The following is a 16,793-nucleotide window of genomic DNA, read 5'->3' on the forward strand; positions in this document are numbered from 1 at the left end:
CTTCGAGCTGCTGGCTCAGTCACCAAACCCACTTGGAGCAGAGTGTGTTTCAAACACATCATTGCAGTGCTGCTGTGCTGCAGTTACAGCCATAGAGTTCTGATTTCTTGGGGTTTCACAGGTGCCAAAATCTGTGGGAAAAGTGAGTGGGAGATTTCCCATCACATTAAGGAAAGACAAGAWTCTGCCTTTTCTTAATATCTTAATTATGTAATAACTTTTGCAGCCTCAGTAATGTGGTTGTTTATGGCTGACACCACGTGTGTGACAAACACAGAGGAAGTTTTCAATGGCTTTGAGTAAGTGCAGCCAGGACCATGCTGGAAAAACTCAGATTTAGGAGCTTTTGAAAAATGTTTCTTTAAATATCTGATTTGAAAGCCCGATTTCTGCGTGATAAAAAATATTTGCTGGTGTCCTGAATCCTTGAAAGGAGAGTGAATAATTCCAGTAAAGATACTGATCACAGTTTAAAGGTGTGGGATTTTTAGGAAAGTTAAATTTGATCTCTCTGATTCCAATTTTTGTTTTTAATTCATAGCTGGAAGATGCTGGTTCCAGCAGTTTGGACCATCTGCTGAGCAGATACATCACAGGCAGCCACCTCCCTCCCCAGCCCACCAGCACCATGAATCCCTCCCCAGGACCTTCAGCTCTGTCTCCAGGGTCATCAGGTAAATCTGATGGGTTTTTTTCTAAAGATTCCAGAAATCTGATGGGTTTTTTTCTAAATATTCCAGAAATCTGATGGGTTTTTTTCTAAAGATTCCAGAAATCTGATGGTTTTTTTTTCTAGAGATTCCAGAAATCTGATGGGTGTTTCTGGTATTTAAGTTGAAAATAATTGCCTTCTATTTCCTGCCAGAAGGGAAGTGATGTTTTATTTAAAATTGGTTATGTTCAGAAATAGATTCTTGTGGAAATTTAAATTTTACCCTCCTTCAGAAAACGGCTTTATAACAACAAACTGCCAGCACATGAGYGTTCCAGATTGGTGCAGGGACAATATCATGGTCATTCTGAGTGTAATTAATTAATGAGAGAGCTTTTCCTATGCATGTGAACAAATTAAGTCACCAGTATCTAATACCGGTGTTAACTAATAACAAATGTTATTTAAACAGTAAAAATATCTATTTCAGAGGATGGTTAAGATGWTTTCAGGCAATAGGAAGAAATTCCACCCTGTGAGCGTGGGGAGACCCTGGCACAGGGTGCCCAGAGCAGCTGTGGCTGCCCCTGGAAGTKWCMAASRCCAGKYTGGACAGGGTTTGGAGCACCCTGGGACAGTGGAAGKTGTCCCTGCCCATGGCAGGGGTGGCAMKGGATGATTTTTAAAGTYCCTCCCCACCCAAACCATTCTGGGAGTTGATGTTTTTCTTGGCCTTTTCTGTTGTAAAATTCTGTGAATTAGTGTGTGCAGCAGTGGGGTTTTCTGTGTTTCTCAAAACCGGCATGCAAACCGTGCAGAGGCTGCTTTTAAAATTTTATTGGTACATAAAATTTGAGGACATAATGGGCTGAATTGGCACTGTTTGGATTAGGTGAAATCATTACTGGGACTTGAAGAACTGTGTGTTGTGTCACTTTTTTATTTAATGTGAACGTGCTAGACTTTGTTGTGATCAAAGACTGATAGAACAGCTGGTTTAGGTGATTTATTAAATCAGGATATTGTAGCAGCAGAATGTGAATTTGTACCACATCAACTTCTTTGCTGCTTCTGTGCAGGTTTGTCCAACTCCCACACTCCAGTGAGGCCCCCCAGCACCTCCAGCACCGGCAGCAGGGGAAGGTGAGTGTCCATGAACTCTGTCAGACTGAAAACATTCACACGGGAAAAATTCCAAACCAGAACTGCAACTGGCAAATTGTGCTGTGACATAATTGTGACCCCATGTGGTGATGCCTTAAAACAGGGCTCACCTGAAACAGAGGCCAGAGTTAAGAGAATAAAAGCAGACAGATTTAATCCAGGCCTGCAGGTGCATTCAGAGCAGACAAAGGCTCCTCCTGAGGCTACACCCAAAATGGATCCCAAGTCACAAAATCTTCACCTTTTATCAGTTCTCATGAACACATCAGGCTCCAATTCTCCAATCCCCCCAAGCTTGCTCCCCCCAATTCTCTGTTGTTTCCATATTTTGGGGCTCTGAGGCAGTGAAGTGTCCTTGGATTTCAGGCCCAGAGAGGAATTTTTTTGTCTGAAGATGGGAGATCAGTGGTTTTAGCACTATACTAGAGAAGTACAAGAATCCAGATACATGAAAATGCAGAAACTAAAAAATCCTAAAGCATCAATGGAAGAATGCTTACATGAAGATTTATATTTTTTATTTTTCCCCTTCACTATCATTCTCCTCTGTCTTGTAAACCGGCAATATTGTGAATATTCTGCTACCCTTTGCCTTTCATTTGGGAAAGAGTTACTTAAATTTCTTTTGCCCCGATGATTTATTTATCCTCTTCTTTCTCCAGCTGTGGCTCCTCAGGCAGGACTGCTGACAAAACTGGCCTGAGCTTCAAGGCTGACCAAGTGAAAGTGAAGCAAGAGCCGGGCACAGAGGAAGAGATCTGCAGCTTCTCAGGAACAGTAAAGCAGGAAAAAACAGAGGATGGCAGAAGGAGTGCTTGCATGGTAAAGTTAATTTGTGCACAGTGGGTTGTGGTTTTCCTGGCAGCGTGTTTAAGAATATGGAAAGGAGGAAAAAAAAAATTTTACTCCAAAGCTTTATTCTAAGAGGTATTTTCTCCTTGGCAGTGCTCTGCCAGKCACAGGGCTGTCTGTCAATTTTATCTTTCAAAAAATGTAAATTTTATCTTTAGCTATTAAAATGAAATGGAAGTTTGCTGGTTTTAATCTTATTTAAAAATTAAATAATTAAAGAATGTAAACATTTCATTTCCTTGTTTAATATTAATAAACATCAATTATAATAATATATCTAATTATATACCATTTTATATAACTAATTATTAATATTAATAATTTGTATATAAATGAAAATCTATGCCTATAATTAATTATATATGTAATATATAATTATACGATGTATTGATTATATATTAATTATATCATATTTAAAAATTAACAAAAGCTGTGAGATGGTAGTTCCTGGACATTCCCACACAGGTAATTGTCAATTAAAGTCCTTCAGTCAATTAAAAGTCCTTAGATCAAAATATAATTAGCAAATTAATATTTTTTGGTGTTTCTCAGCTCTGCTTGATTTAGCAGGATTGTGGACAGGGAGCAGGATGATGGATTTGGGGATTTTTCCTGATGATAATGAAGTTGTCATTAACAAGTTTATAACARCTTATCAGATTGTTATATCACTTATGATGTTATGTAGCAGAGGAAATGTGTGTTCTTGAAAGAAGGGCTTGTGAAAAAACAGAATTTGCAATTTGAAACCCAGAGTTGAGTTACACACAATACTCAACTYTTCCTGATGATTCCCCATGGTTTTTGGGCTGTGAGTGTGGTACCTTTGAGTGGTGGAAGCCTTTTGAATTCCAGCACAGGCAGGAAGACCCCACCCTAAAATCAACTCTAATTTTCCTTGCGCTGCTTCAATTTCAGCTCAGCAGCCCCGAGAGCAGCCTGACACCCCCTTTATCCACCAACTTACACCTGGAGAGCGAGCTGGAAGCACTGGGGAGCCTGGAAAACCACGTGAAGATGGAGCCAGCAGATCTGAGTGAGAGCTGCAAGCAGTCGGGGCACAGCCTGGTGAACGGGAAATCGCCCGTGCGCAGCCTCATGCACCGCTCAGCCCGGGCTGGGGGAGAGGGCAACAACAAGGATGATGACCCCAACGAGGACTGGTGTGCTGTGTGCCAGAATGGGGGTGACCTTCTGTGCTGTGAGAAGTGCCCCAAGGTGTTCCACCTCACCTGCCACGTCCCCACGCTGCTCAGCTTCCCCAGGTACCGCCAGCACCGTCACCCGGTTGTGCACAGAACACAAACTGGAGGTTCCTCCAAAATCACCTGGTTCTGGGTGGTTTCTTGTTGTCACAAAAATGTGGCATTTCTAAGGCCTTGCCTGAATTTGTGTGTAGCTGGTTGGTATTTATCTGATAACAGAATTGTGTGTAGCTGGTCAGTGTTTATCTGATAACAGAATCACGTTCTGTTAGATATTAGAAAAAAATTCTTCACTGAAAGTGAGGTCACACACTGGGATTGTCTGCCCAGGGAGGTGTGGAGTCACTGTCCCTGAAAGTGTTTACAAACAGACTGGACATGGCACTCAGGGCTGTGGTTTGGGTGACGAGGAGGGTCATGGATGGACTAGATGATCTTGAGGGTCCCTTCCAGCCTGGTTCATTCTGTGATTTTGTGAGTTTGTAAGTCTGTGATTCTGTTTATGTAAAGTCTCTCAGAGTGTGACTGTTGTGTTCATTTCAAGTTGATTTTAGGTTGATTTCAAGTTGATTTTAGGTTGATTTCAAGTTGATTTAAAGTTGGTTTTAAGTTCTTTGTAAGTTCTTTGTAAGTTCTTTGTAAGTTCTTTGTAAGTTCTTATGTTCTTCTTAAGTTCATTTTAAGGCGGGGGGAAAAAGGGGCTATAAAATATTAAAATATCACATGAGGGCAGGGAAAATGACCTTGACTGGCAGAATTGTTGTGAGCATCAAGGGTTATTCCTTAGCTTTRGGAATCAAAGTCTTAGTCTCAGTAGAGATGAATGTGTAAGAGTGAGCAAAAACTCTTTGTAATCATCACTGATGAAAATTTACCCCTCAATAACTGTTTTTCTCTTCAGTGGAGAGTGGATCTGTACATTCTGCAGAGACCTGAGCAAACCTGAAGTGGAATACGATTGTGACAATTCCCAGCACAGCAAGAAGGGGAAAACAGCGCAAGGCCTGAGTCCTGTGGACCAAAGGGTGGGTGTGAAACCTGCAGGAATCTGCCCAGGGAAAAGGGCTTTCTCACTTTAGTGCTTCCTCAGTGTTTGGGGATGGTTTTGCTTTGGATGAGGTGAATTAAATGTAGTTATGGCTCTTGCAAAACAATCTGAAATGACTAATGTTTTTTCCTGCTGTGGCCCCATCTCCAGGTGTTGGTGACAGTGGGACTGGAATCACTTAATAGCTAAAATTTAATATTAGCACATTCTTTGTATTTAAATGCATCAGTTAATGTGTTGTTAATTAAAAGTCCTTTGCATTTAGCATTGATGTTAACTTGATAAAATAGTTCTGTAWGTTTGAGGTGTTCAGGTGCATTCTGTGAGAGGTGCTGGGAGCRKTCAGGGGCATTCTTGRGGAATTKTAATGWCCTTGACARTCCCAATTATTTTTAGTTTTATCAKTCAGCCTCTGTGTAGTGTTAAGAGTATTATCAAATCAGATTCCTCCAGAGGAASTACAAGCAAAGCAAAGCAAAATATTTCAACAGGGAATTTATAGGACCACTCTGGCTTTGCTTTCAGATTGCTCAGTTTTATCTTGTGAGGAAGAGTCTGCAGCTCAGTCCTTTCCTGCTATTGTGATGACAGAAGTAGTGAAAGTGGTTGTAGCTGGTGTTTTATTTTTTAATTTGCAGTTTATTAATATCTCTTCATATTGACTTTAGCCCCGGGCTTTTGGTTGGGAGGGAGAAAACAAAGAGGAAATTTGTGAACAGGAATGATTGTGGACATTCCCTCCCAAGAACTTCACCTCTCCTCATTAAGTCATGGGGTTTGCATTTACATTTTCTAATAGTGAGCTGTTAAAGTACAAACCTATTTACAGTGGGGAGCTMTGAATTTCTGGGCTAGGGATCAATTAAGGATTTTAATCTCAAGCTGTTGATTTCTTTTGAAGAAATGTGAACGTCTCCTGCTCTACCTGTACTGCCACGAGCTGAGCATTGAGTTCCAGGAGCCAGTCCCAGCCTCGGTGAGTCTCCTGAAAAACACATGGGGATTTATATTTGGGATAACAGAAATTTGGAGCAGAATTTGGGAAGGAGCTGGCTGCTTTTAGTGGAAGTATGTCTCCCTTGATCAATCTAAAAGTTCTGGCAGCCATCCAGCGTCTCGTGGGGCTGGGAAGGAAAGCAGCTGATGCTGGAGCTGCTCCAGGCAGATGCTTCACTCCCAGCCTCAAAAGCAGATATTTAAAGAYCCTTCCAATTAGCAGTTACTGAGTTGGAACAAGATGTCTCAGGATACCCATGAAACTCAAAATGCTTTAGGAGGGGTTTTTTTCTTTTTGGATGAATTTTTGAATGAGTGGAGGGAAGAAATTGCTTTGAGTTTTTTGTTTTYAGCTGTAAAAGAAGAAACATTTTAATGAAAAGCTTTGCTTCGATAGACAGTGAAGTTTAGAAGGAATTCCAGAGTGGTTTGGGTTGGAAAGGACCTCAGAGCCCATCCAGTGCCACTCTGCCATGGCAGGGACACCTTCCACTGTCCCAGGGTGCTCCAAGCCCTGCCCAGCCTGGCCTTGGACACTGCCAGGGATCCTCTGGGCACCCTGTGCCAGGGCCTCCCCACCCTCCCAGGGAAGGATTTCTCCCCAATATCTCATTTAAATCTCTTCTCCTTCAGTTTAAAGGCCATCCCCCTTGTCCTGTCACTCTGCACCCTCATAAAGAACTTTTTAAACCATTTAAATTGTTCTTCTTTGCCTCAATTAATGGGATTAAGGCATTGATACCTCAGAGCAGAAATTCACCTGAGAGCTCTGTAACCATTCCAGTGATAAATCACTGCTGGTTTTTTTTCTTTCCCCAGATACCAAACTAYTATAAAATCATCAAGAAACCAATGGATTTATCCACAGTGAAGAAGAAACTGCAGAAGAAGCACTCCCAACACTACCAGACCCCTGAGGACTTCGTGGCCGACGTCCGATTGATCTTCAAGAACTGTGAAAGGTTTAATGAAGTATGTTAACTTCCAATCCCAACACTGGTTTTTGTTTTAGATTCAGGTTGATTTCATAAAATAAACAAACATTCACTGCAGCTTCTCCAGTGAAAGGCTCTGCTTCCAGCTGTAACTTCTGCTTTTGGAGCAGGTGCTGAATCAGGCTTAAAAAAAAAAAAAACAGAATTCAAGGTAATTGCAGCATGGCTTCTAACTTTGAGCTAAATTGGGAGAGGAGAGGAAACTTTTAAAATGCACTCAGTGGTATCTGTGAGTGAGGAGCAGGGTGACCTGGTTGCTGTGCCTTGAATTGGTKGTAGAAGTGCTCAGGAAGTGCCATAAATACAAACAAAGAGTCCTTGAAAGTGTCTCAAGCTGCCCAGGTAATTGTTTTACACTCATGGAACATAGCAGAATCCACTGAGAAATGTCCTCTACGAGGAAAAATGCTTTTCTGGACTTACTCTGGTTTTAGTGCCTCACACAGGCTGATCCAGCAAAGCTTTGTGGCTATTATGGCTTTAATTAACCTTCCTGCTTTAATTCCTAGGCAACTGGGCTCTCACAAAAATCAGTTTTCAGTGGGTAACTTGGGTATGGGGTCATTTTTTTTGCTAATTTTGCAATGATCCCATCTGATAATGAGRTATTTTTCTCGTACATGTAAAATGTGATTTGGGGAGATAAATGACCTGAGTGTTACTGCTAGTAGAGCAATGGAAAAAATAATACGAATATCGAAAAAAAAAAAAGGTGATATTGTGCTAAAACAGAGTAGGAGCTGAGAGGGTTCCTGATTGCTGAGATGCTTTAAAGCAAAGATGACAAAAAACATCAGAGGGAATGGCTCTTTTCTGACCTTAGAAATGTAGAAAGCAGAAAATATTTCTGTGTAAAATGTACCCTGAACTCACAGTGCTTGGGCTCCATCTCTGGCCCTGTGCAGGAGTAAACTGAAGGAACTGCACCAAGCTGCAATGAAAACCTCCCTGGGAAAAATCAGGGGTAATGAAGTGGTGCTGGAACTGCTCACAAGCATTTGGGGACAGCCCCAACTCCTTTATGGCCCTGCTTTAGGGAAGGAGCTGTAATTATGTGAACTTCCCAATCAAGGGAATTAATGAAGCAGCTGCTGTAGAGGAAACCATGCTGCAGCTCTTAAAAACCRGAGTTAAACAAGGAAGCAAGGACTGAGGGATGTGGTGATTTTTGTTTTTAATTTATAATTTTTTTTTTAAAAAGAGAAGAAGTGTTTCARCTTTCCTGGCTGGGTTGGGTCACTCTGCCCTCTCACAGCAGCACCACACCGAGTGCCTCTGAGCCAAAAGCTTTTGAAAAGGAGAAATCCAAGTGGGGGAAGAAATCTCCTGGAGCACTTTCCTCCAAAGGAGACCTCCCCAAAATCATGACCAGGCAACTCAGATTGAGCACAGAGGAACCAGTCCTGAGTAGAGAAACTTGTACCAAATTTGRGTGTTCTGTTGAAGGTTTATTTAGCACCTAGGAGTGTTTTAAAGTTGCTCCCTGAGTTTGGAAACTAAAGCTCACAAACCATAAGAAACTGTGCCATTGTTATGGTAATAATAATAATAATAATAGCAGTAATAATAGCAATAATAATAATAATAATAATAAATAACAACTATAATAATGAGAATAACGATAACAATAATATCTATTTTATGTAATTATATAAGAATTATATATAATTTATATATTTGTATATTTATATATTATATATAAATTTTATATATATAATTATATAAAAATAATGAAATGTAATTATAATAACAGTAATAATGAAAAAAAAGTGAGGAATAATTCACTGCATGGAACACATTTTTCCAGGGTTTACTGTGTTTCTGAAAGCAGCAAAACCTCTTTCATCTGACAAAATCTAAGTTCTCTACTACAAAGGCTTGTAGAACATGTCTGATCTTACCTCTGCACGTAGAAAGCCTGTCATGTTCTCCATGATATATAAGCAAGGCAAAAGCTAAACATTTGTGGCTTGAAATAAACTGCTTTCTGTCTTGTTATATTTCTCATATCCAGAAAATGGCTTATTTTAAGAAATAAYACAATTTTGAATATAAATACCATCATGTAAGTGCTGTCAATGCCCTGTTTGGCAGTGGGGTTTRTGTTAATGGTCTGAAGCAAGTCTAGAGCATTATSTTATGTCGGATGTCTAAAATCCAACCCCGTGCGATCTCGTAAGCGTTAGGGAGGATTATAATTTCCTTTTTTTTTGACTCTGGTATCCTTTTTAGATGATGAAAGTTGTTCAAGTTTATGCAGAAACACAAGAGATTAATTTGAAGGTAAGCGTTTCAGACCACGCACACTTGGTGAAGGGATGTGCATTTCCGACGGGTGAATGTTGCTGTCTTCTCTCGTCCACAGGCTGATTCAGAAGTAGCACAGGCAGGGAAGGCAGTTGCATTGTACTTTGAAGATAAACTTACAGAGATCTACTCAGACAGGACCTTCCAGCCTTTGCCTGAATTTGAGCAGGAAGARGATGATGGGGAAATAACTGAGGACTCCGATGAAGATTTTATACAACCACGTAGGAAACGCCTAAAATCAGATGAGAGACCAGTGCATATAAAGTAATCTAATGATATGGACCTAAAGTTTATTGTAAAAACTGTTATTTAAGTGTTCCTGGAATATTATCATGCCTGCAGTGGCCATCTTGAAGAAGCTGATAGCTTTTTAAACAGTATTAGAGAACAAAAAACACTTGTACAGAAAAACATTCGCATCAAAAGGGGAAAAAAAAAAACTTATTGTAAATTTTTGGTGGTTTGTATTTTTTTTTTCCTTGATTCCTTGCTATATTCTTTCTTTTCCTGACGGAGGGGACCCCCCACTCATCCTGGTCTCACAGACAGAGGTGGAGGAAAGCTGAAGAGCAGCAGATTTATAAGAGATGTTCCGTGGACAGATAAGACTGTGTTCTGCAGGACTGGACCAATTCAGTGGCTGCACCTTGTGTTACACCTCGGTGTAAACTGTGAGCAGAGCTCCTGAAACCCCCTCCCCGTGCCCACCCAAGTGTGTGTTGCTCATTGCTCTGATCATCTCATCCGAGCAGGATTGTGAATAACTCTCTGTGTCCATCCAGTCGTTGGCGTTTTGCTTTCGTTACTCCCATTTCATGTCGAGCGAAAGGAGAAAGAAAGAAAGAAAAAAAAAAATCATTAAACTGTTCTGAATTGGCCAGTGCAGGAATGTGAGGTTTTGGCAGATGAAAGGCTCAGCTGGTGGCTACAACCTCTTTCAGGATGATGAGGTGTAATTTATTCAAGTCCTGTACCCAGAACATTTTAATGGCGTTTATGGCAGAAGTCTCAGCGTTGTCACCTGTCCCTGACCCCCTGACGAGGCAGAATGTTCTCTCCAGTATTCATTCTCTAGTTTTCTGTACTTAAAATATAGACTGAAGAGGTAATAAACTGGTTGGGGTGTTTTTCCAGTCTTCCTAAATATCAGTTTCTAATAGACCACTCGGCAAACAATAACCTATTAACTACCAAATGTGTAAAATTTCCTGTATTCACTTTGTCTTATTTGTAAATAGTGAATTGAGATTTCTTGCAGATCAGCAACATTTGCTGAGCTGTTTTTAAGCTAATATGTATTCTTATTGATTGTTCCTATCAAGAAAAGATTTGTAATATATGCTATTTCTAACATTGCATTCATTTTGGAGGTTCTGTCTTATTTTTTTCTTAGAGTACTTCTCAGAACTTTTCTTCAGAWGCAGCTTGTGAGGGAAATTTCCAGAAAGATTGGCATCAGCCTGAGTTTGGGTTGCCTGTCCATCCGTTTGAACAAAGCACTTGCACAGGGTTTGGCCTTGAGTGGTTTTTGGTCAGATAGTGAAAWTTGAACAATTTCCCAATTCCCTCTGTAAGCCCTGAGGCGCCTCTGCAGTGCCTYCCCCTTGCACTGCCTCCATCCCAGCATTCCTGGTTAGAAATCATGGAATCACGAGGAGTTCCAGCTTGAAGAGTTGGTTTCTTTGCTGGCACCAGTCAGTACTAGAAAGAGCAAATATAATTCCTGGCTTTCTGATCTTGTTAAAGTTGGAGAGTTCGTATAAACCATGAGCTCGAGTTGTTGGAGTCTGAATTTGCCGTAATTTGCGGATCCAGCGATTCCGTGGGGGATCCCGGGGGTTTGGTGTGCTCAGCAATTCCTGTGACACTCTACACCCTTCACCCTGGTGGGAAAGGGAAATATTTTAGCACAATATCCAATGGAGAAACGCTCTCAGCAGTTTTTATGCAAATCACTGCGGATTTGATTTCTTTTGATAAGAACCGGGGCTGTGGACCTTGGAGTTCTCCCTCTCTGGCAATAAACGAAGGGGACTGAAGGTGTTTGTAACTTCCAGCTCACTTCTTTACTCAAATGTTACACTTCAACCTCAAACCTGGGTTTGTTTTTATCTCTCAGATGTGAACGGTGCCGTTTTAAGTTTTCTTTTTTACCAGTTTGTCTGTGAAAGGAAAAAGGAATTCCACTTGGACGTATTAAATGGACAAAGAGCAACAACTTTGCCCGTGGCAAGGCTGAACGTGTGTGAATAGGACCTTGGTAGTGACAAGGGATCATTTCATGGCTCTGTGTATTGCCTGTTCATGAATTTCGAGTTCCTCAGCTTCATTTTGCAAAAGGAATATTATTAAAATTATCATGATAATAAGATTTCTGTGAACTTCTCTTCACTTGGGGCTCCCGTTTTTGTGGTGCTTTGGTACCTTCGGGCTTCTTCACTTTTTGAGCTATTCTGTGGGCACTGCAGAGAGCCTGAGGCTTGGCCAGAGCGTGGGGTGGGCACAGGGGATCCCAAATGAAGCAGGGGGGACCCTAAAATGGAGCAGAGTGGGATCCCAAAAGGAGCAGGGAGATCCTAAATGGAGTAGGGGGATCCTGAATGGTACAGAGTGGGATCCCAAAAGGGAGCCAAGTGGCATTCCAAATGGAGTACAGGGAGATCCCAAATGGAGCAGGGGGAATCCCAAAAGGGAGCAGAGTGGGATCTTAAATAGAGCAGGGTGAGGTCCTAAATGGAGCACAGGGGGATCCTAAATGGAGCAGGGAGTTCCTAAATGGAGTAGGGGATCCTAAATGGTGCAGAGTAGGATCCCAAAAGGGAGCTGAGTGGCATTCCAAATGGAGTACATGGAGATCCCAAATGGAGCAGGGGGGTATATAAAATGGAGCACAGGGGGATCCCAAATGGTAGGCAGAGTAAGATCCTAAATGCAGCAGAGGGTATCCCAAATGGTGCAGAGTGGGATTCTAAATGCAACAGAGGGGTTCCCAAAAGGGAGCAGAGTGGGATCCCAAATGGAGCACAGGGGCACCCGAGCAGAGTTCAGTGGGATCCTAAATGGAGCAGAGTGGGGTCCCAGCAGGGCACAGGAGGATCCCAAATGGAGCACAGGGAGATCCCAGATGGAGCAGAGTGGGATCCCAAATGGAACAGGGTGGGATCTGAGCGGGACACAGTGGGATCCCAAATGGAGCACAGAGGGAAGGAGTCACCCAAAGCCCTCCAGGGCTCCTGCAGTGTCAGGRCCCTCTRCTCCCCACCCCGAACCCAGAGCAGCTCCAGGGTTTTGGGGCAGCCTCTCCTTTGAGGTGCCTCTCTCTCCCTTCAGGTGCAGAATGTGCCCCGTTCCTGCACCCCAGGACTGTTGAGCTCAGGCTGTTCCCTTGCCCAGACCCCACTGAACCCCCGAGCTTCTCCTCCCATTCTCTTTTATTTTTTTTTTAACTTTTTTTTCCCCTTTTATTTTGGAACTCCCAAAGCAGCACTTCAGCGATTGTTTTGAAGGCAGCAAAGTTTTATTTGGAATTATTTGAAAGGGTCGCTAAGCTCTGCTAATCCATTCCCTGATGCTGAGGTCTGGATGTTCATCACAGAACTGGGCAGGGTTCGCTCTGTGGGATCAATTTTCGGTGCCTTGGTGTTTGTCACTCGGCAGCCAATTACCGGGTTTGTGTTAATGAGCCACTAATTATCTGGGCATCTTCTCCGTGGGTGAAAGCGATTTTACCTGGGGAATTCATCAGGAAATCCTGGAAAAGTGTGATTCCAGGGGATGGCAGGAGTCTGGCAGCTCTGCTCTCCTTTCAAACCCTCCCAAAAATTCGTGTTTCAGTTTTTGGCTGRGAATTTTTGTCGCCCCTGAAGTTTGGAGTTAATCCAAAGAAAGGAAAGGTGACTTGATTTTGAAATGAGAGCACAAAATGGGAGCTGCTCCCTGTCCTGCCATGGAATTCCTGGTGATCACTGGGAATTCAACAGCTGAACAGGCTCTGGGCTTTTATTCAGCTTTAATTCACCTGGAATTCGCCTGGAGTGCAATAAGGCAGAGTTGTTGTCCAAAATAAAAATGTTCCCCCAACTTTTGCAGGCAGAAATGCTCAGTTAAATATCAGAGGTTGTCACTCTGAGATGTCACCCCTGTGACACTTCACTGTCACCCACTTTGTGCTGGATCAAACATTCCTTCGATCCGCTGGAGAAGAAATCCTTCAAATGAGCCCAAATTTCTGTTTTCTCACCTGTTTTATTGGCTGACCTGGAAAAGTTCAGGTGGTGGCACCAGGATTTTGAAGCCGTGTGTGTGTGGTGTCCTGGGAATTGGCTTTTCCTTGTTTTTCTCAYTCTCTTCCTCAGAAAAAAGCAATAAAACTGCTTTGTCAGCTGCCTGTCAGCACGGCAGGAATCCTTTCCTTTGGATAATGATTTACAGGGGAGTTTGTATGCAAATCACCAAGCCCAGCTTTGAAAAACCGAGTGTGCAGCAGCTCCTGACAACACCGAATGTGGCATTTTATTTTAAAAAATTGGGGAAAGTTCYATATCTTTTTAAGGAGTGGGAGGCAATTTTTTAAAATAAAAATGTGAATGTTTACAGAGATGGCACATACGGATTTTACCTTTGGGTYTGGTGATTTGTCTTCTCTAAGGCTCTTCCATTTGATTTATGGGGATCCTTCTTTCTGTGCTTTTTAATGATCAGTGTTGAATCAGCTTTCCAAAATCTCAGTTTGTTTGGGAATCTTTATTAGAAGTGAACTATAAAGGATATGAAATGCAGGTTTTGGCTTTTTCTATGGTTGAAATCACAGTTTGAGGCTGCTGATTTTCCAGTTTATGGGATTTCTACAGAGAGAGGAACTGAAATGTTTCATGRGCTGGGCTTTGGGAGGATTCAGTGTGGAGTGAGCTCCCCTGGCTCACCTGCAATGGGGGATTTTCAGGGACAGATGTTTATATTCCTACAGAGATTTGTGCAATTCAAAGTTTTGTTGTCAAATTCTTATTTTACATTGTTCCCCTGGAAGGGTTAAACCMTGGCATTCTTTGATTCTTCAATTATTTCCTGCTTCCAGTACTGGAACKGGCTCATTTTGCACACAATAACCCTGCCTCATCTTTTAATATAATTCTTCAAAAAACCCAAATGATATTTCTGTGATATTGTATTACCTGAATCATCTTATTTCACTTTTTAAAAAAAGAAGTTATCGTTTCTGATTGTTCTGTTCCTGTGTTTTTTGCTGGTGTGTAATTAAAAAAAAAGAAAAACCAGAAATTTTTCTTTCCCATGTTATTTAATAYTTCAGCTGCCTGTAAATATTTCTTGTCAAGTGCTCTGGAATGTGCTGTAAGAAACTGTGTTAGTTCTGTTTAAAGCATTGTTTRGAACCCATTTTGGTTGGTAATTTCTATTAAATCACAAAAATCATTCTTTCAATTCGAGTCTCTTTCTTGCCCATCGTCAGACRTGGATTGACACGTRGGAAAAGACTTTTACTGACAAYGGGAAGGARGGGAGGAATTTTGGAAGGAATTCAGGAATTTAGGAATTTAGGAAGGAATTTAGGAATTTACAAAGGAAGGAATTTAGGAAGGCATTTAGGAAGGAATTTAGGAATGAATTTAGGAAGGAATTCAGAAATTTGGGAATTTGGAATTTAGTATTTAGGAAAGMATTTAGGAAGGAATTCAGGAATTTAGGAATTAAGGAAGGGATTCAGGAATTTAGGAATTTAGGAAGGCATTTAGGAAGGAATTTAGGAATTTGGGAAAGGAATTTAGGAAGGAAGTCAGGAATTTAGGAATTTAGAATTTAGGAATTTAGGAAGGAAYTTAAGAATTTAGGAAGGAAAGAAKGAAGGAATTTAGGAAGGAAGGAATTTAGGAAGGGATTTAGTGATTTAGAAAGGAATTTAGGAAGGAATTCGGGAATTTAGCAATGAAGGCATTTAGGAAGAAATTTAGGAATTTAGGAAGGAATTTCGGGAGGAGGAAGGAAGGAAAGAAGGAGCCCTGGACCCCTCCCAGCCTGGGGTTTGTGCCTGAACTCCCCTAACCCAGCTGAAGGCTCTGCCCCAGGCAGCTCTGCCATGTGCCAGTAAATCCCTGCAGGCTCTGGGTTACAACAAACCCGAATTTTTTCCTCCCTTGCAGCTCCTGTGATGGTTCAGTGTCCCAGAGGCTCCTCGGTGGGATCTGTGCTCTCAGAAAAGCTTTGGTGCCTTCCCTGGAGCTCCTGTTCCTTCCCAAACACAGATCCTGTATTCCCTGCTGCCCTCCCTGCCAGGGAACGGCTCCTTTGCCTAAATCTGGGCACTTTGAGCCCAAAACCCGGGGCACTGCGGGCTCCGTGCCCTGCCCAGGCTCCCCCGGAGCTGGCACAGGAGCAGCTCTTGCMGGGGGATTTGTTTCTGTTTGCCAGGTTTTGTGCCCGGAGCGCTGCCACCCTCGCCAGCCCATCTGCTCCTCTCTGGCTGCTGCTGCTGCCCTTTGTGCCTGCCCTGGCATCTGCTGAGTGCAGCTCCTCTGTGCCTGCATTGCCTCCACAGCCTGCCTTGGATTATTGTTTTTTTTTCTCTTAATGCCTTGGTTTGAATTCTCCTGGTTTGAATTCTCTTGGTTTTTATTTTCCTGGTTTTTATTCTCCTGGCTTTAATTTTCCTGGTTTTATTCTCTTGGTTTTTATTCTCCTGGCTTTAATTTTTCTATTTTTATTCTCCTGGTTTTTATTCTCCTGGCTTTAATTTTCCTGGTTTTATTCTCCTTGTTTGAATTCTCCTTGTTTTTATTCTCCTGGGTTTTATTCTCTTGGTTTTTATTCTCCTGGTTTGATTTCTCCTAGTTTTTGTTCTCCTGGCTTTAATACTCCTGGTTTGAATTCTCCTGGTTTGATTTCTCCTAGCTTTTATTCTCCTGGTTTTAGGTCTCCTGGTTTGAATTCTCTTGGTTTTTATTTTCCTAGTTTTTATTGTCCTGATTTTTATTCTCCTGGTTTGAATTCTCCTGGTTTTTATTCTCCTGGTTTGATTTCTCCTAGTTTTTATTCTCCTAGCTTTTGTTCTCCTGGTTTTAGTTCTCCTGGTTTGAATTCTCTTGGTTTTTATTTTCCTAGTTTTTATTCTCCTGACTTTTATTCTCCTAATTTTAGTTCTCTTGGTTTGAATTCTCCTGGTTTGAATTCTTCTGATTTGAATTCTACTGTTCTTATTCTCCTGGTTTTAGTTCTCCTGGTTTTTATTCTCCTGGTTTTTATTCTTCAGGCTTTAATTCTCCTGATTTTAATTCTCCTGGTTGAAATTCTCCAGGTTTTTATTCCCCTGGTTTTTGTTCTCCTAGTTTTTATTCTCCTGGTTTTAGTTCTCTTGTTTTTTATTCTCCTGGTTTTAGTTCTCCTGACTTTTATTCTCCAGGTTTTATTCTCCTGGTTTTTACTCTCCTGTTTTTTATTCTCCTGGTTTGATTTCTGCTGGTTTTTATTCTCCTGGCTTTAATTTTCCTGGTTTTATTCTCCTGGTTTTTGTTCTCCTAGTCTGAATTCTCCTGTTTTTTTTTTTTTTTTTTTTTTTTTTT

At 41.6% G+C, this 16,793-nt stretch overlaps 1 protein-coding gene across 3 annotated transcripts in view; it reads left to right on the plus strand.

Annotated features, from left to right (window-relative positions):
* TRIM33 (tripartite motif containing 33) overlaps positions 1–12,007 on the plus strand; it is a 44,501-nt gene extending 32,494 nt beyond the window's left edge. Inside the window, exons 11-19 of one of the 3 annotated variants that reach the window (XM_057375199.1) lie at positions 542–674; positions 1,732–1,795; positions 2,479–2,638; positions 3,587–3,933; positions 4,775–4,898; positions 5,823–5,897; positions 6,737–6,889; positions 9,145–9,195; positions 9,278–12,007. In XM_057375199.1, coding sequence (XP_057231182.1) covers positions 542–674; positions 1,732–1,795; positions 2,479–2,638; positions 3,587–3,933; positions 4,775–4,898; positions 5,823–5,897; positions 6,737–6,889; positions 9,145–9,195; positions 9,278–9,490 — 1,320 coding nt within the window. In that variant the 3' untranslated portion in view covers positions 9,491–12,007. The remainder of the gene's footprint in view (positions 1–541; positions 675–1,731; positions 1,796–2,478; positions 2,639–3,586; positions 3,934–4,774; positions 4,899–5,822; positions 5,898–6,736; positions 6,890–9,144; positions 9,196–9,277) is intronic. The other 2 variants (XM_057375197.1, XM_057375198.1) reach the window with 2 other exon arrangements.
* The last annotated feature ends 4,786 nt before the right edge of the window (positions 12,008–16,793 follow it).

The sequence above is a fragment of the Malurus melanocephalus genome, unplaced genomic scaffold (assembly GCF_030028575.1).
Source record: "Malurus melanocephalus ecotype Western Australia unplaced genomic scaffold, MMel_1.1 scaffold_243, whole genome shotgun sequence".
Classification (NCBI taxonomy): domain Eukaryota; kingdom Metazoa; phylum Chordata; class Aves; order Passeriformes; family Maluridae; genus Malurus; species Malurus melanocephalus.